Source organism: Mustela lutreola, chromosome 7 (genome assembly GCF_030435805.1).
Source record: "Mustela lutreola isolate mMusLut2 chromosome 7, mMusLut2.pri, whole genome shotgun sequence".
Classification (NCBI taxonomy): domain Eukaryota; kingdom Metazoa; phylum Chordata; class Mammalia; order Carnivora; family Mustelidae; genus Mustela; species Mustela lutreola.
In genome coordinates, this window is record NC_081296.1 from 3,978,774 (window position 1) to 4,006,391 (window position 27,618).

The window sequence follows — 27,618 nt, forward strand, 5'->3', positions numbered from 1 at the left end:
ATGCCGGACACGGGGCTCGAACTCACGACCCTGAGATTCAGCTTTGTACGCTCTGCTGTCTTTTCTCCTTCTCACCTCTGTCGATCCCACTCCAGTTTTCAGATCCAAGCGTGTGCAGGTCACAGGACCGCAGAGAGCAGGGACGTCTGCGTCCTCCGCACGTGCGGGGACTGTCGCGTGTGGGAGCACCGTCGGCAGCCGCAGTCGGGCCGCTGGGCGCTGGGGCCGGACCCCACGGCAGGCCACACCAGGGCAGGCCCCAGGCTTCATCATTCCCTCCCTGTGCAGAGAAGCCTGAACCTGCTGCGTCATGCTCAGGAGAGCCAGGCGAGGGCGGGGACATGCAGGTAGAAAGGACGGACACTGGGGTAGGGTGACAGTGGGGTGCACAGTGGGGCGCGTGGAAACTCCCCTGCGGTGAGCCTGGCCCTGCCGGGGGGAGTCCTGACCACACACAAGCCTCTTGGGACGCTGCTGGAGACCAAAGAAGGTCAGGCACCTTGGGAACAAGAGGTGTCTGGGGACGAGGGGTGTCTGGGGCGAAGCTGTGGCCCCAGCCCAGCCACCCTGTGGCTTCAGTTAGTGTCCTCAGTCCTCTGAGTTTAGAAGTTTCGAGCCTTCGGTGGGTAACTTGGCCAGTCCTAGGCCCTTCCTTCCCCTTTCCTAGGTCAGTAATGCATGAGGCCCGGCCCCTTGCTCTGCTGTGAGACCTTGGCCACCGGCCCCTTGCCCCACTGAGCCCGCTGCTGGGAGGGGCCTCTCTAACAGGGGCAGGACATACCGTGTTCCTCGTCTTTGCTGCGACAGATTGCGGTTTCCCAGAGTGGGTTTTCTGGAACCTGGGTCAGAGCCACAGCCGGGCCCCGCACAGGCTGCAGAGTCTGAGTGCGGGCACAGCGGCAGACCCCGTGAGCGCCCAGCGTCTTCCCGGGCACGTCCACTTTGAGCATCACCGCCAGGGTGGCCCCTCCAGCTGCCCTCAGGAACGATGTAGGAATGCACGTTCTCAGGCCTGGATGAGGGGCGCTGGGGGTGAGCCCGCCTGGGCCCGGATTCTGACTCCCGCCTCAGTCACAGGACTGGCGGCGGGACCCCTGGCTGAAGGCAGGGGCCCACAGCCGAGGCCGACCTCAGAAAACTCCTGAGGGGCTGGCTCAGGCCCCAGCACCGGGAGACCCCAGCTGGGTCGGTCTGGGCAGTGTCCGCACAACGGACTGTCAGCACGGCCTGGAACAGGGCACCCAGGGCGGTGGTCAGGGGTGCGCGTTCGCATGCCCGGATGCATGGCAAGGTCTGGAGTCCTTACTGGTTGTCACGCCTGGGGAGGGGGGACGACGGGCGTCGGAGGGGGGACGGGCCAGGATGCTGCTGAGGTGCTGTGGCACACGGGACGCCCCCCCCCCCCGCCCCCCAGACTGCATATCTCAGCCTGTCTCAGCCGAGCCTCCCCCAAACATCGCGTCACTGAGAAGTAAGCAGCTCTCCTGACCCACGCGCGCCCCTGGAGACCACGACAGAGGACCCCTGACCTTTCAGCGCAGCCTGCGACTGACTTGCTTTTGTATTTGCGCTTACGTCTCATCACTTGCCTGTGCTTCCCGAGGACGTGAATCTTCGTCTGTGTTCTCTTTTCTCATTGTTGTTTCCCTAGTGACGAGGTCCGGCACATAAGCCCACAGAAACCATTTGCCGAATGAACGAATGAATGAAGGAACGCATGATTACGATGGGAGTTAGCGAGGGCCATATAGTCCCTGGCCGGTGGGCGGAGCGCGCGACCCTTATCTCCCGGATGTGCCTTTGAGCCCCCAAAGGGGGTGCGGTGCGGTGGGGGGTGGGGGGTGTAGCGATTCCTTAAAAATAGAATCTTTAAAGGGGAACCCTCCTACACTGTTGGTGGGAATGCAAGCTGGTGCAGCCACTCTGGAAAACAGCATGGAGGTTCCTCAAAATGTTGAAAATAGAACCGCCCTATGACCCAGCAATTGCACTACTGGGTATTTACCCTAAAGATACAAAGGTAGTGATCCAAAGGGGCACATGCACCCGAATGTTTATAGCAGCAATGTCCACAATAGCCAAACTGTGGAAAGAACCTAGATGTCCATCAACAGATGAATGGATCAAGAAGATGTGGTATATATACACAATGGAATACTATGCAGCCATCAAAAGAAATGAAATCTTGCCATTTGCGACAACATGGATGGAACTAGAGCGTATCATGCTTAGCGAAATAAGTCAAGCAGAGAAAGACAACTATCATATGATCTCCCTGATATGAGGAAGTGGAGATGCAACATGGGGGCTTAAGTGGGTACGAGAAGAATCAATGAAACGAGATGGGATTGGGAGGGAGACAAACCATAAGTGACTCTTAATCTCACAAAACAAACTGAGGGTTGCTGGGGGGAGGGGGGTTGGGAGAAGGGGGGTGGGATTATGGACATTGGGGAGGGGATGTGCTTGGGTGAGTGCTGTGAAGTGTGTAAACCTGATGATTCACAGACCTGTACCCCTGGGGATAAAAATATGTGTTTATAAAAAAAAAATTAAAAAAAATAGAATCTTTAAAAACCAACAAAATTAAAATAAAATTGCACCTGTAATACAACTGCAGTTTGATAAAATAAATGTATGTAAAATATTTAGGTTTTTTTTTTTCTGTAAAAGCTGTTACATGACAGGCATTTGCATATTTCATGATACTCTTCCTTTTCCTCCCCTTGAACTGGAAGGAACATTCTGCCTTCCCCTCCCCCAAGCTCCCGGGGAGGGAGGGGGTCTGCTAGGCCAGCACGGCCTGGGAGGGCCGGCAAATGGGTGGGAAGAAAGGATGAACGCAGAGTGAAGCAAGTCCCCCTAATTTAATGCTGGGAAAGGAGCGGAGCCTGTCAAACGAGGAAGAGAGACCCGGGGACCCCTTGGGGTTGGGGTTGGGGCTGACAGACTGCTGGGGGGTGGGAGGGACAGGGAGGAGCAGGCCAGCAGGTGACCAGAGACTGGGAACGGGACGGGACGGGAAGAAGTGCTTGGGCAGATTGCAAACTGGATTCCCTTTGACTCTGAGGTTCTCCTGGGAAGATCTCAGCTGCTTTCGATTATTCTTGGAAAGTGATTTTCGAAACAGAACTGGGCTGGGACAGGGCGGCAGACCCGGGCTTTGGCAGGAAGGAAACGTCCGGTGACACTGCAGGGGCTGTGTTCAGGGCGGCGATGCCCTGTGAGGGTTTAAGCCGCTTCTTTATCTGCTGCTGGGCTTCCCACACTCCCTCATTATCAGTGTAATCCTTTTATAATAAAGAGAAACGTGCAGTGAAAGTTTTCTTTTCCCTTGAGCCACGAAGAGTGTGCGGCCGCTGGTCGCTGCCCGGGGCCTCTCTCCCCTCCTGCGGGTTCCGCGCCCGGGTGGGACAGGGGACAGGCCGGCGGCAGGCAGGTCCCCTCCTGACTGTGGCTCAGCCCCTCTTCCGTCTCCCACACGGCTCCCCCTGGCTGGGCTGGCCGGGGCCGGCCTCAGCTCCCCAGAGCCCTTGGCAGGCACCCGACGGCACTTGGCGGGGGGCCCTCGTCTTAGCTCTGCAGGCCTGGAAACGGCCCTGGCTCTGCCCTGTCTCTTCCTAAAATGGGGGTTCGGTGAATGGCTGTTCCCCTCTGACTCATGTACACGTACGCTCTGTCCGCTTCTCTGTTTTAATTTTAGATTTTCTCAAATTCCATCACGACTCTCAGCTGAGGCTCCTTTGCCAGATCATAGGAGGAGTGGCTTTGGGCTGTCCCCCAGGACGACCAGTGGTTCTGCCTCACCCAGGACCGGGAGGGTTTGCGGGACATGGGCCTTCTTCATGCCGAGCCAGAAAGTCCTGACAAATCCAGCCGAGCTGGGCGCTGCCGCCTCAGGTACCCAGAGATGTTCATGCCATTGTCTTCGTGCCCTGCAGCGTGTCACAGGGACGGGGGATGCCCCCTCCCTCCGGTACAGGTGTGCTCTCCCCACAGCGGGTGCAGAGCTGCCCCTTTGTTTCCTGGATCATGGCTGGGACCAGATTCAAACGCATGAACTTCCCTCCATCCCTGTGGGCCTAGAGGCGGTGACAAAATGTCAGAGTCAGACAAGGGGCCTCGGGGGAAATGGGGCAGCCAGTCCGCCCGCCCTCCCACAGAGACGCAGCCCCAGGGAAAGGTCTCGGAGGGGCTGGGAGGGTCTCCCCCAGCGACGTCCCTGTGCAAGCAGGCCCACAGGCCGCTCTCCGGGCGTCCCATGAACATGTTGCAGCTGCCCCCCGCCCCCCGGAACCCTGCACACGGGGAAGCCCCTCCAGGGGATGAGAAGGGTTTGGAGAGAAAGAGCCACGAGACACTCACAGGACGCGAGGCACAAGCTGACAGCTTCTAACTAGGTTAGCTGCTCGGAGAACTGCCACCCAGACGCTATTTTGGGCGTTTCGGAGGAACACTGGTGACCATGACTTACACTGGGTAGAATGCCTATTTTGGGACCTGCGTTTTGCTGAAATATTTGCTGAGTATTTTTGTAAAGTACCTCACATCGGAAAAGATAAAGACAGTTACCGCAGGAGGCTCCCAAGGAGGGCGTGGAGGGAGCCGGTGATCACAATGCGGGGGCCTCCTGTGGCAACGACACTTTCAAGACCAGCTCTTCAGGGCCAGGGGGTCAGGAGCAGAGCAGAGCTGGCGCACGATCGGCATCAAACGGAGGCTGTGAGTTCGCTGCTCTGCTGGTTTCCCCATGGCTCCCACTGTCCCCAAAGAACGGAGTGGGGGGTAGAGCTCAGAAGTTCAGGGTCAGGGGGTCCTCGCTCCTCGCGGTTGGGAGAACACGGGCAGGCCTCGCTCCCTTCCAGCCCCCGGGGTCACTGTCCTGCATCCCCTCCAGGCACAGCTGGCGTCACCCTGCTTCTCAGAAAGAGTTGGCGTCAGAGCCTTGATGTCCAAGGTGACCTTCTGACAGGGGCATCCCGGAGGGCATGGGGTCGACCCGAGTCACTTGGTCTGGGTTCTGCGTTCAATCACCTGCAGATCTTTCAAAGCCACTCGCTGTGCTCAGGGGTTGGGCCCCGGTGATTCAGCTTCCGACCTTCCTGTGCTTGGGAATCACCTGGAGGTTGTAGTTTCCCTAGTGGGCAGGTCTGGAGGAGGCCTGAGACGTTGTGTTGTGAACACGCTCCCAGGGCATGTGGCCGTGGGGGATACCACACTCCGGGAGCAGGATGCAGAGGGAGCCGCTGCTGTCTCGGACAGGCACCACCTCTGGTCCCGGGTAAGCCGAAGGCCGCCGGTTCTCCATCCACATAGGATGTGAGGGGACCACGTGCCGTGGCCAAGGCCTCTGCCAGCCCAGCCGTTCCCCAAGCGCAAGGATGTGTGGCCCCAGCTCAGGAGTCGGCTTGGACCGGCTCCCAAGGACGGGCTGTTGCATTTCTCTGGTCAGTCACAGCTGTGATTCAAAATTAATGTAAGAGCTTACAATTAAATTCCATTAAAAATGAAGGTGGTGAACACTAAGATTCATCCCTTCCTAATTAATACCTTTTCCTATCATCCGAGCTGGTGAGGCTCTTTGCTCTGGTGAGTCTGTGTGGCGGGCATACTGCCTACAGGTTTGCCTCTCGTCCCCGCTCTGCCTTCCATGACAGCCTGACGACAGCTTGGACCCAGCCGGGTGTGAGGACGACGCAGCCCCGCTGGCAGCTGTGACCGGCCGCGGCTTCGTTTCAGTGTCCGCATGTAAGAGCGCCGGGGGCAATTACGTAGATCACGGATGTGAGGGAGGAAACTTGCGACAGAGCAGATCGAACTTACCGCGAGTGTGGAAACCGAGCAGGCTTCAGTTCCACGAGCGTGGTTTGTGATGAGGGAGCAGGAGGCTGGCTGAGGACAAAGCAAGAGCTGGCGCCTTGCAACCCCCCCCCCCCCCCTTCATCCGCTCCCCTCCATAGGTGTAGCATTGCTCAGGCACCCCTGACTGCCATAAAATGATAAATAGTTAACTTGCTGAGATCACAATCCTGCACGATAGGAGTCTCCCTTGGTTTGCAAATGTCCTTGAGATTACAACAAAGAAGTTACCTTATCAATAGCCCAATTTCCAAAGACACAGAACTCAGTTCCTCAAGCCCTAATGTCACCCTCCCCTCCATAAAAAACCGAAGGAGGTGAAGGTAGAAGGAAAAGTAAATAAAGTTAAATTTCATCTAAACCTAAATCTCATTAACAAGGATGCTTGATAGCAGGAATGTAACATTCCACCAGGAGACTCTCAATTGTCTTTACTTAATAGTAACTAAGCCTTCAATATTTTGATAGTATTCTTTGCCCCAATAGCCCTTCTGAATACCCCTTTGTCCTCACCTACCCAACTCCTGCGTATATAACCAACCACCCCTCACAACCCAGGGCAGCAGCTCTTCCTGCCCACGGGTCCTGTCCCCGTGCTTTAATAAACCACCATTTTGCACCAAAGATGTCTTAAGAATTCTTTCTTTAGTCGTCAGCTCCGAACCTCACCCCACCGAACCTGACTTAGGTTCTGGAACTTCATCAGTTTGTACGGGGTGAGAACCAGCTGGGCAGGGGATCACGGGTGGTACGGGACGACGGAACATTCTGGGGGGAAGGACTCGGGCTGCGACGCAGCTCCTTCGTGAAGCTGTGGGTGACTCGTGTCCACAGGCTGAATGGGGAGATAAGAGTTCGCGAAAAATCAACGAGACCGTTCTGCGAAGACCAGCCGGCTGTCTGGGATTCGCAGGAGAACACTGTATGATTTCTTATTCTTTGTAGATAGCGCAGCCCACGTCGTTTCTATTAATCAGGTTAGAATGAACTTCTGCACGTGTGTGCTCATAGGTGGCTGTCTATAGCTACCCCCGCATGTAGTTATAAACATGCCCCCATCTCCCAGCGGAAAGCCAGGGTCCTCACCAGCGCACCACCGCGTGTGAGATACAGTTTCCCAAAATATTTTCCCAAGTTGCTGCGCAGGTGACAATACCTTGGAGCTCACAGTTAGAGAGAAGCTTTGAGAGGGCCAGAGTGCCTTCAGGTCTGGTCCCAAATTTCCGCTGAGGTGTGCAGAGTGCAGACAGAGCCTTTGCAGCGACACTCACTGTAGAGAGATGTACGTGTACGCACGTAGTGTGAGTGCACAGTCTGAGCACACACACACACACACACACACGCACATACACACGCACGTACTTCGCACTGAGGGTTAGGAATCAATATACGAACAATGGGGAGGGGGCCTCACCCATCCCGCTGCACAGAGAGAGCCTGGAGGCTTCTAGGCTTCTGTGTGGAGGTCTGCAGTGCGGTTGTACACCAGAGTGCGGCAGTGAGTCTAAGAAGAACACGGGCTTTTTCCCTGGAAACATGGAACTCACGTTTGTTTTCAGCAATTAGAAGACAGTTCGGTCGTGTCGTGATGATTAGGAAAAAAAACACTATTTGACAAAAAACCGTGATCTTCTGAATCTAAGATTTCAAAGTTAATCTGAAAGGGCAAATCTGTAGTAAAATTCAGGGAGATTGGGAGAGGAGGTACTTGAAGGAGGAACCTACGCCATTCGTCCCAAACCGTGACAGAGGCTTGTAGTGACCAGAACGCGGGGACCCAAGTCGCGGGAAAGGTGGGTCAGCGACGTTCACAGATAAAGTCAAGTCTTTACAGCAACGTAGCCAGTGATAAAAATGCAGTTCAAAAGCCATGGGGAGAAGAGAGGTTCTTCAAAAATTTCGCTGGGGTCATTGGTTCGTCACTGGGAACACGGCTCCCCTCACTGCGCACCTCGCTGACGGCGCAGACCACAGACCGTAGGAGCCAGCGTCTAACTGCGAATTACCGAACCCGACAAGCCGCAGCAGAAGGCTGGGTTTAAAGATTTTATTTACTTACTTGACAGAGAGCGAGCACGCACAAGCAGGGGGAGGCGGAGAGGGAGTGGGGGAAGCAGGCTCAGGCCTCAACCCCAGGACCCTGGATCATGACCCCAGCCAGAGGCAGACGCTTCACCGACTGAGCCCCCCACCGGTGCCCCAGGGCTGGGTTTTCATCAGCTTCAGGTCTGAGTGTTCTAAGCCAGGTGCCTTAAAGCCAAGACATTGAAAAAAAAAATAAAGATAGATGTAGACAATTTAAAAATTAAAACCTCATTTATGACAGAGCTAACACAATAAAACTCAAATGAAAATAAAACAGTGGAATATATTTGTGATATGTACGACAGATTAAGAACAGAGACATAAAATATGAGAAAGCTTCAAAAATCCGTAAGACAAGTCAGATAGAGAAATGGGAAAGGGTATCACCAGTCAGCTTGATGAGGGAGCAGGAGGCTGGCTGAGGACAAAGCAAAAGCTGGCGCCTTGCACCCCCTCTTCACCCGCTCCCCTCCGTCTGTGTAGCATCCCTCAGGCAGCCCTGACTGCGATGAACAATAAGCAAATAGTTAACTTGCAGAGCTCACAGTCCTGCTAGACAGGAGTCTCCCTTGGCTTACAAATGTCCTAAATCTCACTAACAAAGACGATTGATAGCAGGATTGTGACATCCCACCAAAAAGTCTCCCAACTATCTTAATGTTAATGGCTGGTCTAAAGACAACATTGATCACAAGGGCAAGGCCTCCAGCAGGCCTGGAACATCCTGGCACCTTGTAGGCCCTCTTTAGCATATGAAAACTCCACTGAAAGCTCCCTTCCCCTCACCTTCCCCCAACCGCAGGGTACGTAACCTGCCATCCCTCACAACCCGGGGCAGCAGCTCTTCCTGCCCACGGGTCCTGTCCCCGTGCTCTAATAAACCACCATTTTGCACCAACGACGTCTTAAGAATTCTTTCTTTAGTCGTCGGCTCCGAACCTCACCCCACCGAACCTGACTTAGGTTCTGGGACTTCATCAAGCTCACACACAGGCCCTCACACAGACACACACAACACAACTGATGGACACAACAGGTGAATCAACACGCTTAGTAACCAGAGAAAGGGAAAGGTAAGTTTTTTTTAAATAAGCTATCCAGAACTTAAGAGGGTAAAAGACAATGGCTAGTTCCGTGCTCTGTTGGGGGAGTGTCAATTTTTACAATCTTTCTGGAAAACTGTCCAGAAATATTTATTAAAATGTTTAACATTTTCCCTATATTCACTCTGCAATTTCTTTGTAGGTATTTACTCTAAATGGACTAAGGTGTGATAGTTATCATGGTGAAAAATTAGGAATAACGTATAATGTGCACAACCTGTAGGTTGGTTAAATAAGTAATAATGTTTTTTTTTTAAATAAAAATTTTATTTTTATTTATTTGAGAGGGGTGGGGGCAGAGGGAGAGGGAGAGAGAAGCAGACTCCCCGCTGGGAAGGAAGCAAGACACAGGGCTCGATCTCACAATGCTGAGATCATGGCTTGAGCCGAGATCAAGACTTGGAGCCACCCAGGAGCCCCGATAATATATTTATAAGACGGACTCATTGAAAGCTATTACGTGGTACATTCATTAAGAAAAAACCATTTTCAGGGCGCCTGGGTGGCTCAGTCCTTAAGAGTCTGCCTTTGGCTCAGGTCATGATCCCAGCATCCTGGGATCGAGCCCTGCATCGGGCTCCCTGCTCAGTCGGAAGCCTGCTTCTCCCTCTCCCCCTGCTTGTGTTCCCTCTCTAGCTATGTCTCTGTCTGTCAAATAAATGAATAAAATCTTTAAGAAAAAGAGAGAAAAACATTTTCATTATGCAGTACATTGTAAAAAGTCCAGTAGACAAAATTGACACAAAATTTTTATATATGTATAAAAGACAAATTTCTGGGGCCACATTCCCCAAAATGTTAACAATAGTTAACTGAATTGTGGACTTCCAAATGAGGTTCTCTGTGGGGGTTTTTTTTTTTTTTTTTTTGACTCTTCTGTCTTCTTTAAAATTTCTGATACTATTAAAGTATCATTTGTTTCAAAAGTTATTTTCAGTTTGGACATAACAAAAGAGAGGAGGCCTGATGAAGTTGTGCCCTGAGGATAATTTATATCCTTTAAAAGGATTCCATTGTGTGCAAAGAAGAGTAAGACAGAGCTAATGATGAATTCAACTCACAAAGCTAAGGAACAGACAGCAAAAGAAACAGGAAAACAAGGGCAAGTATTTAATAGGAATGAGAGTAGAATGGCGAACCAAAAATAGAAAAATGCTGCCATTAACAAATGTCAAAGATCCATGGAAGAAAAGCCCTGATCAGGTCTTAGTAAGAAAAAAAGAGAAAAGAGGCCCCAGAGAGCCAACCCTGGGAATTCCCAAGGAGGGTATGATCACAGAGAAAACCTACAAGCTTGCCTCTCCAACTGACAACTATTTAAAAAAGAAATAGCATTACTGTAGGGTTCATGAGGGGGTATCATGAATTTGATACATCAGTACCACATTTCAGGGAACAATTTGACCATTATTATTGAAAACTTAAACATTTTTCTTATCTATGAATTCAGAAATCTGACTTTTGGGAATTTATCCAAAGGGAAATAATCACAAGATACGTAAGTAGGTAGCTGTGAGACACGAGAGAGAGAGAGACAGAGAGATAGAGAGAGGCAGAGAGAGACAGAGACAGAGAAAGAAACAGAGACTGAGAGATAAAGACAGAGAGAGACAAAGAGACAGAGAAAGAGAGACAAAGAGACAGAGACAGAGAGATGGAGAGACAGGGAGAGAGGAATGCGCGACCCCCATGACTGACGAGTAGCAGCCATCATCTCGGGAGATCATGAACAACCTTAATTTACTTTCCTACTCAAGTGTGAATCACCAACACCAAGAGAAAATTTAGGAGATACAAATGAGCAATTTACAGAAAAGTAGGCAATAAACATTCGAAAAAAGACTCAACCTGACTGGTACTAGAAGAAACACAAATGAAAACAATGACCCAATCCATTTTTAACTACCGGCACTGGCACATTTTTTTAACGATGAGATCTCCTGTGGTTGACGACGGGCTTAACTACGAGCGAGGGATAATGAAAACTGGTTCAACCTTCACAGGGGATACATTTGAAATGTGTATAAAATGGTAAGATTTTGCCCACCTTCTACTTGAAAACCTCAAATATTTTGCTCTAAGGATATAATTCTGAAATGTGAAGATTAACTAAGGGACCTTCGCTGCGGTGTGATTTACGGTGGGGAGGGGCCGTGTGAAATCTTTGCATCTTCAACAGAGAACTGGCTCACACTTGCCCTAGAATATATTGCCGCCATCAACAATCAAGCTGAGGAATCGGGTGCAAAGGTGTGAAATAAATCACAGAACAAAAAAATATCTAAGTCGATAGATTCATGGCTGATTTTTTTTTTTTTTTAAGAAAAAAGGAAGGCATTGCAAGACCAATCCAGCGTGCTCTATGGTTCAGTTCTAGTTCTATAAATTACACCGATGGATTATAAACGTTACCGACGGCCTCTTTCTCTGCTCCTCTGCATCTCCCAAGTGTTCATTCACAAGCGCTGTGACACTCACATCGCTCATTCCCTGCATGTTTTCTTGCTAACGGAGTTCCAGCTCACGGGAGTGCTCTGGACCAGACCACGGGAAGGAATCACTTCTCAGTCTTGAGCCAATCGCAGCAATCTGGCTTTTCATTCTCCAGCAGTCCCCACACAGGTCCCCTTCCTCACAGACTCTGGCTGTGTGATGCACTGTGGGGACTGGCCTGCCCTCCCGATGAAAGGGACAGATGTGTCTGGCTCTCCTCCTTCCTCGTCATCTGTCTAGGGAGTGGATATTATGGCTCAAGTGGATGGCAGCCTTCTGGAACACTCCAGGGAAACGCCACAAGCTTCACTGCTGGTCCTGGAAGGTTTGAGTCTCTGATCTACCATCAGCAATGGCCCACCTTCAGACATCCTGGAATGTAAGAAGATCGGCCCCTGTTTGTTTAAGATGGGCTTTCTTTCTTTCTTTCTTTCTTTCTTTCTTTCTTTCTTTTTTAAGGTTTTATTTATTTGACAGACAGTAAGAGATCATGAGCTGGGGCAGAGGGAGAGGGAGAAGCAGACTCCCCGCTGAGCAGAGAGCCCGATGCGGGGCTCGATCCCAGCACCCTGGGATCATGGCCTGAGTCGAAGGCAGACATTTAACCGACTGAGCCACCCAGAAGCCCCAAGATGGGTTTTCTAATACTTACAGCAAAAAGCACCTCTGGTTTAAATGTGCAGGAAAACCATGAAAGAAACCGTTGCTTAACATTAGAAAGTGGACCAGAAGGACAGGAAGAGCACGTCACATCTCACTTCTATGTCCTAGACGATACCTGTAACACGCTTGTAATAACCATCTAGTAAAAGTTATTAAAAATGTATCATAGTCTGGAACACATCGAACCCCACAGTGCTGACCCCGAGAGGCCTGGCAACCGTGGGATGGATCGCTATGCATCCTGGGAGAGCCCCCCCGTGGTTCCTGAACGTGGCCTCCCAGTCCGTGTAGAGACCATGCAGCCGATGACTCCCGGCCCCTTGTGAAGGGGCTCAGAGGTTCGGTAGTGACCCCTGAGTCTGTCTTCCCTCCAGACAGTGACTGACTAGAAATATGTTCTGTGCAGGGAAAGTGCTCAGGAGTGGGAGACAGACACCATCCCCTCCGGGCTGAGGAGAGAAGACGCACCAAGACTGCCGACCACCAGAGGCGGGAGGGAGAGGCGGGCACAATGGGGGAAGGGCACCACACAGTACAAAGTCCCCTGATAAGATACACAAGTCACGGAGACGTAATGTCTCACATGGGGACTACAATTGAGAACAGGTTCTCTGTTGGATGTTGGAAGTCGCTCATCTTCAAAGTTGTCATCACAGGAAAACAAGCCGTGGCCATGTACAGTGGTGGGTGAACCAGACTTACCATGGCAGGTGTTCTGCAATGCGGATGCACGAATATCGAATCGCTGTGTTGCACGCCGGAAACGATTACGTTCTACGTCAATTATCCCTGAAACCAGAGTGAGTGAGAAGCAGGGCACCAGAGGTCACTTCATAACTGGCCTTGTGGTGTCAGAATACCATCTGGCGTGATTCTCCTCTGCTCAGAGTGGACCAAACCCTCTCCCCAAACTCCCGGCCGACGTCTTAATTCTGTAACACGTTCTCTCTGACACCTGCTTGCGAGAGGCCCAGCGTTTCCCGCGGTCCTCCCCAGCCGAGACAAGTAATAGATCCAACTTGTCCACTGGCAGGTGTGTCCCTAGATGCCTCTGGCAGGAACGTACTGGCGACAGCAGCGATTCGAAGCTGTTAATCGCTACTAGAAGTGATGATTATTTTTGAAAATTATAATTATCGTTATGGATCAAGTGGGTCAGGCACATAGGGTGCAACTCCTGGGACGCGACTGAGATTCCACCAGAAGGAGGGTTTGGAAGAGGGTGCAGAATGTTTACCTCGTGTTCTCCTGCATGAAACGGGGTCGTGGAACAGCAGGACACTGGCCATACCCCCAAGAGATGCTGACAAGTCCGGATTTTGAGAAGGTCCCTCCACAAAAGCAGAGAACTGATCTTTCCTGTTCACAGCTGACTAGCGCACAGCCAGAAAAACGCAGATCTGGTCACACAGCTCAAACCCAATACGTTTTTCTTGAATAAATGGATCCAAGCGTCCTGAAACACTTCAACAGTTTCCTGTGAATATTGACAGGTTGGGTGACAGAGCGAAGACACGTATGATGTTTAGTCCTCACCGCACACCACACTAAATACTGCCCATGTGTTAACTCAGCTGCGCGCGTCTCTGGTCCCATGACGTGGATCCTGGTTGACACACAACAGAGCGGGAGAACAGCTTGCAGGTACACGGGGCTCGGCGTAAATGTAGCTGCCTCTTGCAGCAGACACTAGTGTTAACTGATTCTATGGAGAGGGAAGCTGAGGCACAGACCAGTTAGTGACTCACCAGTGATCCACGGCTGGTAAGTGCTTGAGCTGGGATTCAAATCCACGTAGTCTGGGACACCAGGGGGGCTCAGTCAGTTCAGAGCCTGCCTTGGGCTCAGGCCGTGATCCCGGGGTCCTCTGCTTCTCCGCTCCCTTGCTGCTCCCCCTGCTTGTGCTCCCTCTCACTCTCGGTTTCTCAAATAAATAAAAAAAATCTTAAAAAAGAATAAATCCATGCAGTCTGACTTCAGACTCTGCTCCTAACCAACATAGACTAGTAAAGATGTGGAGGGTAATTCTGCAAAATTCACAGTGTATTTTTATGTTTGTATGCAAAAACACAGAATGCTCATTTTTTTTTCTTTCACTGAGTGTGAGGAAAAATGGTTTCTGCATTTAAATTAGTCATTGAATAGGCCACAGAACGGAAATCGTAGATCATATAACTCAACCACAACAAAGTAAGGGCACCTCTAAACACCAAAAATAGTGGGGGGCGGGGAGCGCAGCAAACTCAGGGATGAGAAGGGGACCTTGAGATTTAGAGGCGTTGAAAATTATAAGGTAAAGCGAATTGTAACTCTGTGCCTGTGAATTTGAAATTGTAAACGAGATGGACAATTTTCTAGGAAAACGTAAACGATTAAAACCGACCCAAGTGCTGGGACTTTTTTCTAAGGGAAACTGGAACGTGCGTGTGCGTGTTTACCGGGGCAGTCCCTCCCGCAGGACTGTGGTTTGGAAAGGCGGGGCTCCTCCTGGGCTGGAGGTGGGAGGTCCCAGACTGGGGCGGGGGCGGCACTTTCTTGGCGGACTGATGCCTTGGGCTTTGCCGGTACCCAGCGAGCGGGAGTCACCTGTTACAAAGAAAACAGAGCTGATGGCGGCGGCTGCGGCTGCTCGGGAAGTCCTGGGAATAGGCAGGAGGTGCGCGGAAGGGGCCGGGATGGAAACCCCATAACCGACCCACTCCTGCACACCCCTGGAGTCTTCCTGCCACAGCACCCCCTCTCTTCCCTTCCTCTCCCTCCCACGCTGTGGACGGACATTCTGGATCCGAGCGCGTTTGACGAAGGAAACCCGAGGAAGGCAGAGCCGCGTGGAGAGCAAAGGAGACCCGAGTTCAAATCCCTACCCGGTCCCGCACGTGCGGCGTCAGGTTCGGGGAGCGCGCCGCCCTTCTCCCGACCCCCGGAGCCCCCAGCCGGCTCCCGCGAGGCGGTCTGGCCGGTCTGACCGCGCCTCGGGGGTGCGGGCGGGGCGACGGGCGCCTCTCCCCGCCCCCGCTGCCCCGGCGGTGCTCGCTCCTCCCTGGCACACTCACCCACACAGCCCGCCGGCGTCGCGGCTGGAGACGCGCTCCGGGCGCGGGCGGGCAACGGCGCTTGCCAGCCGGCGGCGGGGGCCGGGACGGAGCACAGGAGACCCGCAGGGCAGAAGAACTGGGCGCAGTTCTCATCTTCCACGCTTCCTTCTCTTAAAGAAGAACTCCCTTGTTCTCACTTGAACTTGGAGGAGCAAGGGGGTGCTCGGAAGCCACTGACGCAGAGGTCTTATTTAGGAACCTTGGCGAAGTTCTGGGCAAGTCACTCAGCTGGACCGGCGAGGCCCGGGCTCATCCCAGCGCCCGGGCGCGGTTCAGCCTGGAAGTGCCCCTTGGTAACCAGCCCGAAGCGGAGGGCGGGAGTGCCAGGCACCCCCGGGATCTTGCTTTTGGAGCCATGCCCCTACCGGAGGCCCGCACTCAGGTGGCCTCCTTTGGTGAGCGTCCTCACCAGGTAAGCGCACCGCAGGGGTCGGCCCTGGTCCACCGGGTGGGAGGGATCTTGAGCTCCCAAGAAGTAAGTCCACGCGTTTAGCCGAGGCAGGAGTAGGAGGCTGGAAGGAAAGTCTACTTTTATCACAGGAAATTGTGGGAGAAGGGTGTGGAAGATGGATTTACATTTTTTCATTTTTGCATTGACGCGTGGGGGTGAGATGCGTAGGGGCCTGGATTTTTGTAGGAAATGGTTGCGGAGCAGAGCGGGGCGGGGTGACAGGCGTCTGAATTTCTGCAGGGACCGAAAAGGGAGCAAAGCCTACAGTTTTGCAGGAACCTAGGAGGACCGGGCGGTAAGAGGTTGTGATCCTGACAGTGTTCGAGGAACTGTGTAGAGTTCGAACGTGAGCATTTCAGAGCAATGACGGAGAAGCACTTACCGCGCGGGTGGTCCCTGACTCCGCGCTCGGCCTGCGGGAAGATGCCCGGGGACCGCGGCGGCCGGAGCGCGCGCCGCCGGCGTCCAGCACCTCGGACAGCGCCGGGCTCCCAACCCGGCCCCGCGCCCCGCGCGCTCCCCGCCCGGGCCGCCCCGCATCGCCGCCTCCCGCGCCCGGAGAGAGGCCTCCCGGGTCGCAAACGCGGACGTGGAGCTCTGCTTCTGGTCCGCCTCGAACTGCTTCCCGTGACTGCGGAAGGAAGAGGCGGAGTATAAACATCCCCCCGCTTCCGCGAACGCGACCGCGGAACGCCTGGCCCCCTGGATTTTGAAAGGCGACCCAGACTCCTCCAAAACCTACACTTACTGAGCGCCCGCCTGCGCCGGGCCGGGTGCTGAGCGCTCCGCTCGGTTCTGCGGTCGTTAGGCACGCAGAGAGCCTGGGTGCTGTTATCCCAGTGCTGAGGATGGGGGGGCTCGGTCACCTGTGCAGGTCCCTACTGCCGGCCATGGTGTACCACTCCTGTCCACCCGGCCGGGCTGCAGCAGTGGTAGGTGTGCCCGATCCGGAACAAGTCCCCCCGAAAGCTCCGCACTTGGGTTCAGGGCGGCAGAATTTGAATCAAAGCTGGGCCTGTGTGCTTGGAACCTGTGTGCTTGGGCACAATCCCCCAACCTGTCTGAACGTCGAGCTCTGTGTCTGGAAAATTAGGGTAATGATGCTTCCTTTGCAAAAGTGCAGGGCAAGATGGTCGAAGAGATCGTGTACCTGGGGGATAACTCTGCAAACTGTGGACTGTGGTTGGGGGGTGGGGGCCGGAAAGGGGGGTGCAGGTGACTGAAAGAGGGAAAGGGTGGGTGATGGGCAGTGGCACCCCAGTGCAGGGCTCAGAGGGAGGATCCTGGATGAGTTTGAGTCAAGATAATAATTCCTTTGGTATTCACAAGACTTTGTACAGTGTTCCCATGTGGCCTCCATTTGAGCCTTACAGCAGTCTTGTTAGGTGGGGTTGGAGTTCTTCTATGCGTGTGGCAAAACAACGCTTGGGGGAGTCACACAGCCACCTAGCAGCAGGACTGCCATCCGAATCCAGGCCACCTGCCTCTCTGCTCTGCAGTCTTTCTGCCGCAGCTGTACGTCCTCAGGGGCTAGGATGTGGAGCGGTTACAGACCTACAGGGCATGGAGAGAAGCCCTGTAAGGATCAGGTCTAACCAGGTGAAAATGATTTTGTAAACCAATGTTCGATCTATGGAAACAGCAAGCTCATGTAGATCAACGGCATACATACTCATCGACTGTATTTTCTTTTGTTCCACAAGGACTTTCGGGCAATTTATAAAGATCCACAAGATGTCAGTTTGACACATTGGAAGTAGCTGAGATTCATTAAGATGTAACTGTGGGCAGACTGATGTGTACAAACATAAGAACAGCCATAAGCTTATTTTGTTGAATCTGCACAGGAGGAGGAGGAGGAGGTAGAGGAAGAAGAGAAGGAAAAGGAAGTGGGGGTGGGGAGGAGAGAGGAAGCTGAGAAAGTAGGTAAGAAACAAGATTCAGGCCAGAACCAGCAGTAAGATGAATACACAGCACGTGTGCCCTGGAGTCCAGGCTTGCTGCGGGTCACTAAGTGAAGTACTGTGTATGACCAGTGTCTTTCTTGGGGATAGGAGCCGCTTTGTAGGTGTTTGCAGGAGTCTGCTGGCCCTTCTTACTTTTGCACAATTTTTCCTTCAGGAAACAGTCTTGAAAAGAAATGCAATGCCTTGACCCTCTGATCTACCGTGCTGCCTAACAAAGGAAGTGTAATGGGAAATCCCATGCCAAGGTGACTCGGGGAAGAGGAGAGAAAGCAGATGGGATTTTCGCGGCACCGAACTCATTGTTGCGATGGCTCGCAGAAGCGCACCGTGCTTTGAAGTTTAGGAAGAGCGTTCCTCCATCTTTTGGCTCACTGGAGGCTTCTAACAAACCTGTAGAGGTAAGAAGCTAGGCGAGCGAGGGAAAGGACGGAGACAGAGCAGCCCGACTTGAATTCCAAGTTTATTTTCGTTTTATGCCTAGTGTCCTCAACCGCATCCCTGCAGAGGCCAGGGAAGTAGCCTGAGCGCAGGAGTCAGGCCCGTCATAGGATGACAGAGGATGGCAAACTGAACAATGAACGATGCATCCTAAAACATTCAAGTTTCAAAAATTAAAGCACTGTACCCGTCAAGCAAGGCGACCCTGGGAGCCACATTTGGCCCTCGGTCCTTTACTGGGCAACCTTGATCGACGTCACTCAGGCTGCAGGTGTGGGAAGGCGTGGGAGGGAGAGAGCCTGAACTCGGCAAGATGAAAGACTGTCTGTCTTTAAATCCCCTGTTTCTAAACTGGGAACCAGTGGACAAGGTGCCTCCTCCGAGCTTCAAAAATCTTAGACTTTAATAGTTTCGTGGACAGTAAAAGAATCCAGCAGTTTCTGGGCCAAAAAAGGGCAACCACTACCACCCACCCACTCCTCCATCAGAGAGAACATCGTTTTCTTATATTTTTTTTGGCGTTGGTGATGTTTTAGTTTCTGGGGTTCCTCATCCAGTCAGTCAGTCCCTGCGCCTTTGGAAGGTGTGTGCGCCCCACTGTGGTGGCCCTGTTTCTGAGGGAGACGGAAAACAGCCCTGAGGGGTGAACGGGAGAAGGGTGGGCTGAGGGGCAGGGGGGCCAGACCGCGGGGAAGGAACCAGGCAAATTTTGCTCACGTCTCAGTGAGCAAAAACTTAACTCTGTTTTTTAACTTCTTGACTCTGTTTCTGAAACACGTGGTGGGGGACCCACTCTGGGGTTGCTAATACGTGGTGGGGGACCCACTCTGGGGTTGCTAATTTTAAAACGTGGTGCCTCGTGCCAAGTGCTTGGGGTTCCAGAATTCAGGAGCCTCCTTCCCTCCGACAGGCTGAGGAACCACGAAAGGCGTCTCATCCTCCCTGCGTTAGGGGTCCCTGCCCTTCATTTTCGTTCTCTGCCATGCACGTCAGGAGATGAATTCCCAAACCAAAGTCCGTCAGACCGCGGTTGGCTCCCGCGCTCCCGTGGGTCACGTTTAGTGCTGCCTTCGGAGCGCCTGTCCAGCCTGAGGCTCCTCTCCGCCTCGCCCCACCGATGCTCCTGACCCTCGTCCTCCCTCAGCGGCTCCTAGGTGACCTCCAGCCTCCAGCAGACCCTTCCGAGCCTGACTTCGACACTCTTTGTCCTTCGTGCCCGGCAGGTGCGTTGACACTCAGTCCGTGTTTGGTGGTGAACGAAGGATGAATGGGCCGGCAGCGCCAGTGCGTCCCACGTGGTTTGCGCGGCCATATTCAAGCTTCATCCACACAAGCCTGTCAGTGTATCAGCACTTTATGGGGAGATAACGCCCTGGGGAGTAGGGGTGAGGGCAGTGGAAGGCGGAGAGGGAACGAGGAGGGGCAGGTACAAGGGGACACGCAGCCAGCCACGGCCTGACAGCAGGCGCCCGCAGCTCCGTTTCGCGGAAGGCATGTCCTCTGCGGCATCCCCTGCCCCGAAATCCTTGAAGCCCACCAGCAGCGAGGAGAGGAGGTGGCCCGACATTCTGTTTCCCACCACCTCCCTTTAGTCAGCATCTGCTCTAGAAAGGGTTAGCGCGCCCGCGTGTCTGCACCCGGTGGCCTCGGGGAAGCTGCTGCTCCTGGCCGGTTGAAGCCGGGGCGTGGGACTCGTGGGACACCTGTTCACCTGCAGCACTGGCCTGACCGACGACGTGGGAGAGGTGCAAGCCCTGCCAAGGCCACTCGGGCCAGACAGACAGGCGGGGGGCCAACACCGGAGACGGGCAGGTCGACGTGACCGCGTCGGTCTGGGGGATGCGGAAAGCGAAGGGCAGGGCTGTCGTCCCCCACCGCGGGGGTGAGCCGAGGGTCTGAGTCTGTCCTCACTCAGAGCTCCTGCGTTTTTGTCATTCAGGAATGTCAGTCGGGAGGCACACAGTGAAAAGGGGCTGTGGACAGCATGGAAAGTGCTCCCTACACAGAGTCGTACCCTCAGATGGGCTGGAGACTGCCAGCATGCCTCGTCTGCATTCTGTGCTCTCCTTAGATGCTGGGATTTGGGACGAGGCCTGCGCTCAGGGGAGCAGGGGCCGCCGACCCCAAGTTCGGGGAGAGCAGCATCTCCCAGAGAGGCCGTCCTGTCCCCTCTGGTCCTTCCTCCTTCCCCTCCCTTCCAGCCTCCCTCGCTCCCTGCCCCGGACCTTGAAGGGGTCTGGAGGGATGCGATGTGGCCCACACGGGACTCGGAGGGACGCGCCACGGTCCGTCCTCCTGCCCGTCCTGCCTTCCTTCCCTCTCTTGCTCCTTCCCCTGAGTCTTCCTGGATCCTCCTCCTAACGACGACGCGGCCGATGAGGGAGAGAAGCCCGCGTCCCTGCCTCGGGGCTCACGGAGGCCGACCCAGGAGACGAACATGTCGACGCTCCATGGAGAAGTTTGCAAAGCGTCAAGGAGCCCGGGAGAGGCCGTGTCCGGTTTTTCTCGTGTCGTGTAGTGTGTGTGCGACTGCGGCGGTGAGGGTGGGTCGTGCGTGTGCTGTGGGCTGCGCGTCTGGGTGCTGTGTCAGCGCGAGGAAGAGAGAAGGCCAAGACAGTGCAAGCATTACAGCGTGTGCGTGTACTACACTTGATTTTCTTCTTGGTGGGCTGCGTCTGGATTTTGCTTTTTATGAATTGTGCTGCTGGGAACGTTTCTGTACATGTTTGGCTACACAGATTTACGGGTAATTTATTGGTGTGAATGACTCACCCCCAAACGAGTGACTTCGAACGGTAATCAGTTATTTGTGCATTGTTTCTGCAACGCGGACCAGGCTCTGGAAACTTCTGCCAGCCTCACCTGCGTTCCTTCCCGCAGGGGTGACCAGCTGGGGGTTGGCCGGTCCGAGGCGGCCTCGCTCGCACTGCAGTGGTCAGCGGGGCTGGCCCGCTGGGACTCCGTGTGTCCCTGCTGGCGGGACACCCCGTATGTCTTTACAGGCAGCAAACGAAGGTCCACGGAGGCCTTGCAAGTCGCACACGGCCGCTCTGGCTGCGCTTTCTTGGTCAAGGCAGGGGTGCATGGAGGAGGGGCGAGGGTCTTCACAGGCATGTGCTCGGGGAGGGGAGGACGTCGTGGCCACGCTTCTCAGTCCACCGCAGGCGGAAGCCCGCGTGGAGTGACTGGGGCGGAGGGCTGGTTTCGGCCCCGCCAGCGGGTTCCTGCCGCCTCGAATCCTGGTCCGACCCTGGTCTCGGAGCCGCTGGTCTAATTTTAGCCGCGCCGGATTACACAGCATGTGTAGTGGCCTCTCGTTGTGCCTTAATTTGATTTTCTCTGCCTACTAATGAGGCTCAGCACCTTTTTATGTGCTCGTCGGCGGTTTGTGGGTCCTCTTTCGGAGGAAGTGATTTGTGGGAGTTCTTTATATAGCCTGCGCATGAGTCAGCTGTCATCTCCCTCTGCCCTCCCTGTTCGGTCTTGAGTGATTCTCCTCTTGATTAAAAAGGAAGTCGCATCTGAGCCGAGGTCTGCGGGACGATGAGTCAGGAAGGAAGAGCGGGGAGACCTTGCAGTTAGGAGCACGAGGGGTGCTGAAAGGGACAAACATGCGGGCATCTGAGGGAGACGCTGTGCGTGGGCGACCGGGGCAACAGCGGGGGGCGCTGGGGGGCTGGGCTGGGGACCAGGGGCCTCTGAGGGAGCAGGAGGCCGTGTTTTCGCTGCGCACCCCCTCTCCTTGATTTGTGGCGTGGGACCTTATCAGGCCCTTCTTATAGGGGATGGTGGAAAAAGAGAAAGGCCATACCTCACGCGCACACACACCCACACACGCACACCCACGTGCACACACACACAGTAGGAGCCTGAAGGAGGAGGCGCGGAGACGGGGAGACAGCGGCCATGCGGTGTCCCTGGGCGGGAGCGTTTCTAGAGAAGATCTTAGGGGACCACGAACACGCCTGCAGCACGACCCCCCGAGATCTAGCTCTCGGGACAAAGCCTTGTTTGAAGCAGAGGGACACTGGACGGTTAACCACAGTCGCTTCCCTGAAGGGAGTGGCTTCCCCGAGGCATGTGTGTGGGTGCGTGTGCGTGTACGTGTGCGTGTGCATGTCCGCGCGCGCGCACGAGGAGAGCTCTTCTTCGTTGCAGCCTTAAGTGTGGTTTGGGCGTTTGCAAACACTGCAAGTACCTGTTAACGTCTTAGAGACTGATGAAGGGTGTGGGTCTGTCTGTAACTTCAGCCAAGGCAGGCTTCTGACTTCCCATTTAACAGAGGGTCATAAACTGATCAGAAACGGCTCAGGGCAGTGGGGGTGGGGGAGGACAGATGTGCCTTAGGTGGGGAGCCAGGACCATCGCCTCAGCAGGAGCCTGGGGGACAGAGTCCCCTGGAGGGGCTGTGCTGGCACAGACGTGGGCCCGGAGGGGCCCCCACCTCTCCGTATCCGCGGACGGCCTCTCCAGCGACACCGGGTTTGGGGGCTCTGGTGCAGGAACTCAGGGAGGGACCCGGGGCCAGGTTTGGCAGGGCTCCGCCGCGGACGCTCGGGTGCGGGCAGGCGTGTGATCCCGCCCATCCTCTGCCCTGTGCCTGTTCCCAGGGGGAAGGGGTGCGGCATCGTTCTGGAAGACGACGGGACGATGTTCAGGAGGGCGACGGGATTCTGACACCTGCTGGAAAAGTAGAGACTACAACCCGGACGGGGTAGCGAGACTGGTTTTGCTTTATGATGATTTTCCGCCCTGATTTCTCCCCTCTTATATAGTAACGCATGCTTACGTCAGAAGTACGGCAAAGAGAAGGTGAAAACCGTCCATTGCTCTATGACCGTTCTGGCGTGTTTCCTGCTGGAAGAAGAATGGGGTGAACAGTTATTTACGAGGTGACCCGAGAGGCAGCCTCACCGCTCGATGCTGGGGCTGGGGCTGTGGCAGCGAACCAGGAAGACATGGGCCTTTCCACGTGCCGAAGCCAGCGTGGCCCACGGGCGCGAAGCGTGGTTTCCTCCACGACATTCGAGGTAAGCGACGGCCGTCTGTCTTGCTTACCGTGCGCTGGGCTTACGTCCGCAGCTTTGCTGTGGGGAAGGGTTCTCCGTACGTGCTCTCGTTTGACCTCTGTGCTGGCTCTGTGAGGGGCGGCCACCGTCCCCCGACCCCACGCACGTGACAGACGGATGTGGACGAGCTGGGTGACCTGGTGGGATCCGGCGGCCCCGCACCCCGCACCCCTGCACCAGCCACAGCACTCCGGCCGCCGGCGGAGCACACATCATCTCTTTCTCTTCTCCCTCGCTAGGTCTGATCGCCGCGGTGGCCCGGAGGCGCTGCCGAGGCCAGGATGATGGACGACGACACGGAGCTGAGGACAGATGGGAACTCCCTCCTGAAGGCGGTGTGGCTGGGGAGGCTCAGGCTGACCAGGCTCCTCCTGGAAGGGGGCGCTTACATCAATGAGAGCAACGACAAAGGGGAGACGGCCCTCATGGTGGCGTGCATCACCCAGCACGTGGACCAGCAGAGCACCAGCCGGCCCAGGATGGTGAAGTACCTGCTGGACCAGAGGGCAGACCCCAACATCCAGGACAAGTCCGGCAAGACGGCTCTCATCCACGCCTGCATCCGGAGGGCGGGGGGCGACGTGGTGTCCCTGCTCCTGGAGAACGGCGCCGACCCCAGCCTCGAGGACCGCACGGGGGCTTCGGCCCTGGTCTACGCCATCAATGCCGATGACAAGGACGCCCTGAGGCACCTGCTGGATGCCTGCAAAGCCAAAGGAAAGGAGGTGATCATCATAACAACCGCTAAGTCGTCGTCAGGCACCAAAACCACCAAGCAGTATCTCAACGCCCCTCCGTCGCCCGGAGGGGAAGACCGCCAGTCCCCTCCGCTGTGCACGTCCCCCTCGGACATCGAACTGAAGGCTCCAGGCCGGGGAGCTCCACCCACGGACAGGGAGGATGACTTCTTCAGCCTCCAGTCAGGGCGTCTGAGTGCCGGCAACATGGCCAGGGCTCTCAACGAGCCCGGGTCGCCCCTCAGGAAAGTGGGGAACCTCAAGCGGGCCCGCCTGCCCCAGCTGAAGAGGCTGCAGTCTGAACCCTGGGGCCTGATTGCGCCGTCCGTGCTGGCAGCCGGCGCGCGTCAGGACGAGACCCACGGCCCCGGCCCGGACAGCGAGGTCATCAAGAGCTTCAGTGATGTGTCCTTCCCCAAGAGGGGGCCGCTCTCCAGAACCAGCAGCATCGATGGCAAAGACCCCACCTTCTTCCCCACCGTCGCCGAGCAGGTGCAGAAGATCACGGCCTCCCCAGGACCAGCATCCTGGAAGGCCGCCCACGAGAAGGGTCAGGCTTCCCACCCCCGTCTTGCCCGGAGAGGGACTCTCCCCGCTGACCAGGAGAAGGTGGGTTTCAGTCCAGCAGGCCCCCCTGCTCTCAAAGATCCCGTGTCCCTCAAGTGGCTGGAGAGTGATTTGCACGACTTAGATTTACAGACTGGGGCCGACCAGCTCAGCTCGGTCTCCCTGGAATCAAGCAAAGGGCCCTTGGACAGGAAGAGGCTCGACGGCTCCTTCCTGGCTCTCTTCCACGGCTCGCGGGAGTCCCTGGACGCCGCGCCCAGCACGTCCCCCAGCTCGGCACGCCGCCGGCCACCACCTCTGCTGGAAAGGCGAGGTTCTGGGACTCTGCTGCTGGACCGAATTTCGCACACCAGGCCTGGCTTCTTGCCGCCTTTAAACATCGGTGGGAACCCACCTATCCCTGACATCAGATCCAGCAGCAAACCGTCTTCTCCACTTGCGAGCGGCTTGAAATCCATGGTTCCCGTTGCGCCCAGTTCACCCAAGAGAGCAGACCTGAGAGGCAGACGGGCGCTCCTGCGGAGACACTCCATGCAGGCCGAGCAGATGAGGCAGCTGTCGGACTTCGAGCAGACCGTCACCTAGCAGCGGCCGGTGGGCTATAAACCACAGAACTCTGCGCAGTTACTGGAAGGCACCCTCACCTAGAGCAACACAGCCGCACATCCCGTGGGTCCCTCTGTGCTGCCGGTGGGGACGGAGCTGGGCGCTGTGTCCCTGCGGAAGTGGTCTCTGGGTTTATGCAGTTTTCCCTGCAGAGAGCTCAGGGTAATTGGGTTCGAGACACGAAATCACCGAAACCAAAAATTTCCCCATGGTCCTCCCTTTGGGGTTGGGAAGGCCCCCCAGGCAGACGAGCACGGAGGTCCTGAGATGGTATTCAGATCACGCCCTTTGTAATCCATCTATAAAGTGCCTACAGAGATGACGAGGCTTTCACATTCGACGGGATGTGCAGGAGCTCAGTGGGCCCGGAGCTCGGGAATCCCGCAGCTGTGTTCCCTTCCAAACAGCAGAAGCGGAGCTCCCCGTTCAGAGAGGCCCCGCGGGTGGGCGCTGTCCAGCACCCGGAGCCCCAGACCCCTCCCGCCCCCGTCACACCTGCGTTCATGTACACCTGCGGGTGTGTGGCGGGTCCCCAGCGATGGTAACCACGTGTTCCCTGAATCCCGAGGGGCCGTCCTTGAGGGGTGCCTCAGAGACGCGGCCTGCCCCCTGCCCTGACACTAGCTCTGTGTCGGAATCTTGTGGAAAGACCCTCGGGGGTGGTTAATGAATTTGGAGGTGAATGTGATACAATTTCCAGAACAGTCCCTTTTCTTGCTTGTTCTTGAGAAAACTTGATGAGACTCCCCAAAGCCAGGACGTTAGTAACAATGGGATGGGCACGGGGGAAGAGCACAGGTGGTGCTTCTCAGGCCGGAGCCGCGGGACGGCCTTGAGTTCTGTATGAACGGGGAAGGGGTGCTGGCCGTCCTGTCAGGGGCTGCTGTCCAGGTAACTGAAGAAAATTCTGGTTTCTGCTGTGTCTGAACTATCCACATGATGGAGGTTTGTAGAAATGACTGGAACTACCCTTTCCAGCCACGTTGCCCCAGCGGAGAAGGGAGGCAGACGCTTGGCACATCTGCAGGGCTGGAGGCACGTTTCGGATGAGGGCTCCTGGTTATGTCCCAGTCATCTTCTTCTCCTGCTGCCTGGATACGCCGGCTCCAGGGTTAGAAGAATGCGGTGGTCCCTAGGGGTTGCGTCCTACAGAGGAATGAGTAAAGGCTCTGAGACTGGGGTTTGCATCCCTGTTTTCATCATTTACCAGCTTTGTGACTTCTCGAAGCCTCCACTCCCTCATGGGCAAAACGGGCTTGGCAGTGGTCCACCTTGAAAGGGGGAGGGGGAAGAACGGGCCGGCTGCTGGGCCTGGCACGGAGCAGTGACTGGACGGGAGGTAGCTGATTCTGACGGACACCTTCAGACCGCTGAAGCGCCCGCGTCTCGGATAATACATTATATCCTGCACAAAATGGATTTCAGTGCTGCTGAGGAACTCCAGGGTCTCCTTGAGACCCCCGGGGGTGCCGTGGTACCGAGCCGTCGGCACACTGGTCGAGGAAAATGCCTTCCGCCACGTCAGCTCGCCAGGTCACAGCATTTCTGTCACGGCATCTGCTAGGCGGTTGTCTGAGCACCCCAAACAGAAGCGTGGACGACGCTTACAGGTAACCTGAATGTTTACTTTTTCATCATTCCTTCCAGGCGGGCCTGTCCGTGCTCAGTCCCAGCACTGCTGAAGCTTTAGGCTGGATGGGCTTTGTTGTCGGGGCTGACCTTGCGTGGCAGGAGGCTCGGCGGCAGCCCTGCCCTCTGCCCGCCAGACACCAGTAGCACCTTCCTCCTGGGTGCGACCACCAGAAACATCTCCAGACATCTCCTGGGCCCACACCGCCTCGGCTGATCACTGCGGCTCCAGGAGGGGGACAGCGTGCCTGGCAGAAATCGGTCATGACCAGCAAAGCTGCACAGAGGTGTGGGTCTGGCCGCGTCAGCCCTCCCACTGACCTGAAGCCAATCGAATTCTGCTTTAGTAGGATGACTGATCGATTGATCCATAACTCGGGCCCTCGGGGTTCTTGGCAAGCACACCTGTGGGAGTGCTGGTGCCCTTTTGTACTTTGTGGGGAGGGAGGAAAAGCATGTAAGCTAGTGAAAACCTAGGGCTCACAAACTTGGTTTAGGGTGAACAATGCATAAGCTTCTCGGACCACTGAGTCACGAATAGTTCTTACCAAATGGACGGGATTGCAGGCAAGGACACGTTCCCACACATTAGAGAAAATCATAGGGACATCCCTTGTTCTCAGCAGCTCATTAACTCCTCCCACCCCCCCCCACCCCCCACCCCCTCCCACTGTCCGCACTGCCAGCGAAAGCTAGCCTCTGCTAGTAGATCCGGAATAGCCCGTCCGTCCCATGCGTGCCCACAGCAGGAGCAGCGGGGACTCTTGGTCTGCCTCTGTCCCTGGTGACCCGTCCATTGGCCTTTCTCCGGACGGTACGTTCTCTCCATCCCCGTTTGATGATGCATTTGCTGCAT

General features: G+C 55.3%; 1 protein-coding gene and 2 long non-coding RNA genes across 10 annotated transcripts; 1 reads left to right on the forward strand and 2 right to left on the reverse strand.

Annotated features, from left to right (window-relative positions):
* Positions 1–2,672: 2,672 nt before the first annotated feature.
* On the reverse strand, positions 2,673–5,922 carry LOC131835490 (uncharacterized). Its single transcript, XR_009355187.1, has 3 exons — positions 5,551–5,922; positions 4,366–5,458; positions 2,673–4,082 (listed from the first exon to the last, which is right to left on the reverse strand). It is a non-coding gene; the product is annotated as an uncharacterized LOC131835490 (long non-coding RNA).
* A 500-nt stretch (positions 5,923–6,422) lies between these two features.
* On the reverse strand, positions 6,423–16,368 carry LOC131835492 (uncharacterized). Of its 8 annotated transcripts, none has more exons than XR_009355190.1 (6): positions 16,132–16,368; positions 15,257–15,810; positions 14,642–14,789; positions 12,193–14,127; positions 7,274–11,912; positions 6,423–7,129 (listed from the first exon to the last, which is right to left on the reverse strand). It is a non-coding gene; the product is annotated as an uncharacterized LOC131835492 (long non-coding RNA). The 8 variants fall into 8 exon arrangements; XR_009355194.1 differs by having other exon boundaries at positions 12,193–13,809; positions 13,952–14,789; XR_009355191.1 differs by having other exon boundaries at positions 12,193–12,992; positions 13,441–14,789.
* On the forward strand, positions 15,584–25,914 carry ANKRD34C (ankyrin repeat domain 34C). Its single transcript, XM_059179803.1, has 5 exons — positions 15,584–15,710; positions 17,871–18,114; positions 19,065–19,377; positions 22,930–23,184; positions 23,463–25,914. Exon 5 carries the CDS (start codon positions 23,505–23,507, stop codon positions 25,110–25,112), a length of 1,608 nt encoding a protein of 535 aa, XP_059035786.1. The 5' UTR covers positions 15,584–15,710; positions 17,871–18,114; positions 19,065–19,377; positions 22,930–23,184; positions 23,463–23,504; the 3' UTR covers positions 25,113–25,914.
* The last annotated feature ends 1,704 nt before the right edge of the window (positions 25,915–27,618 follow it).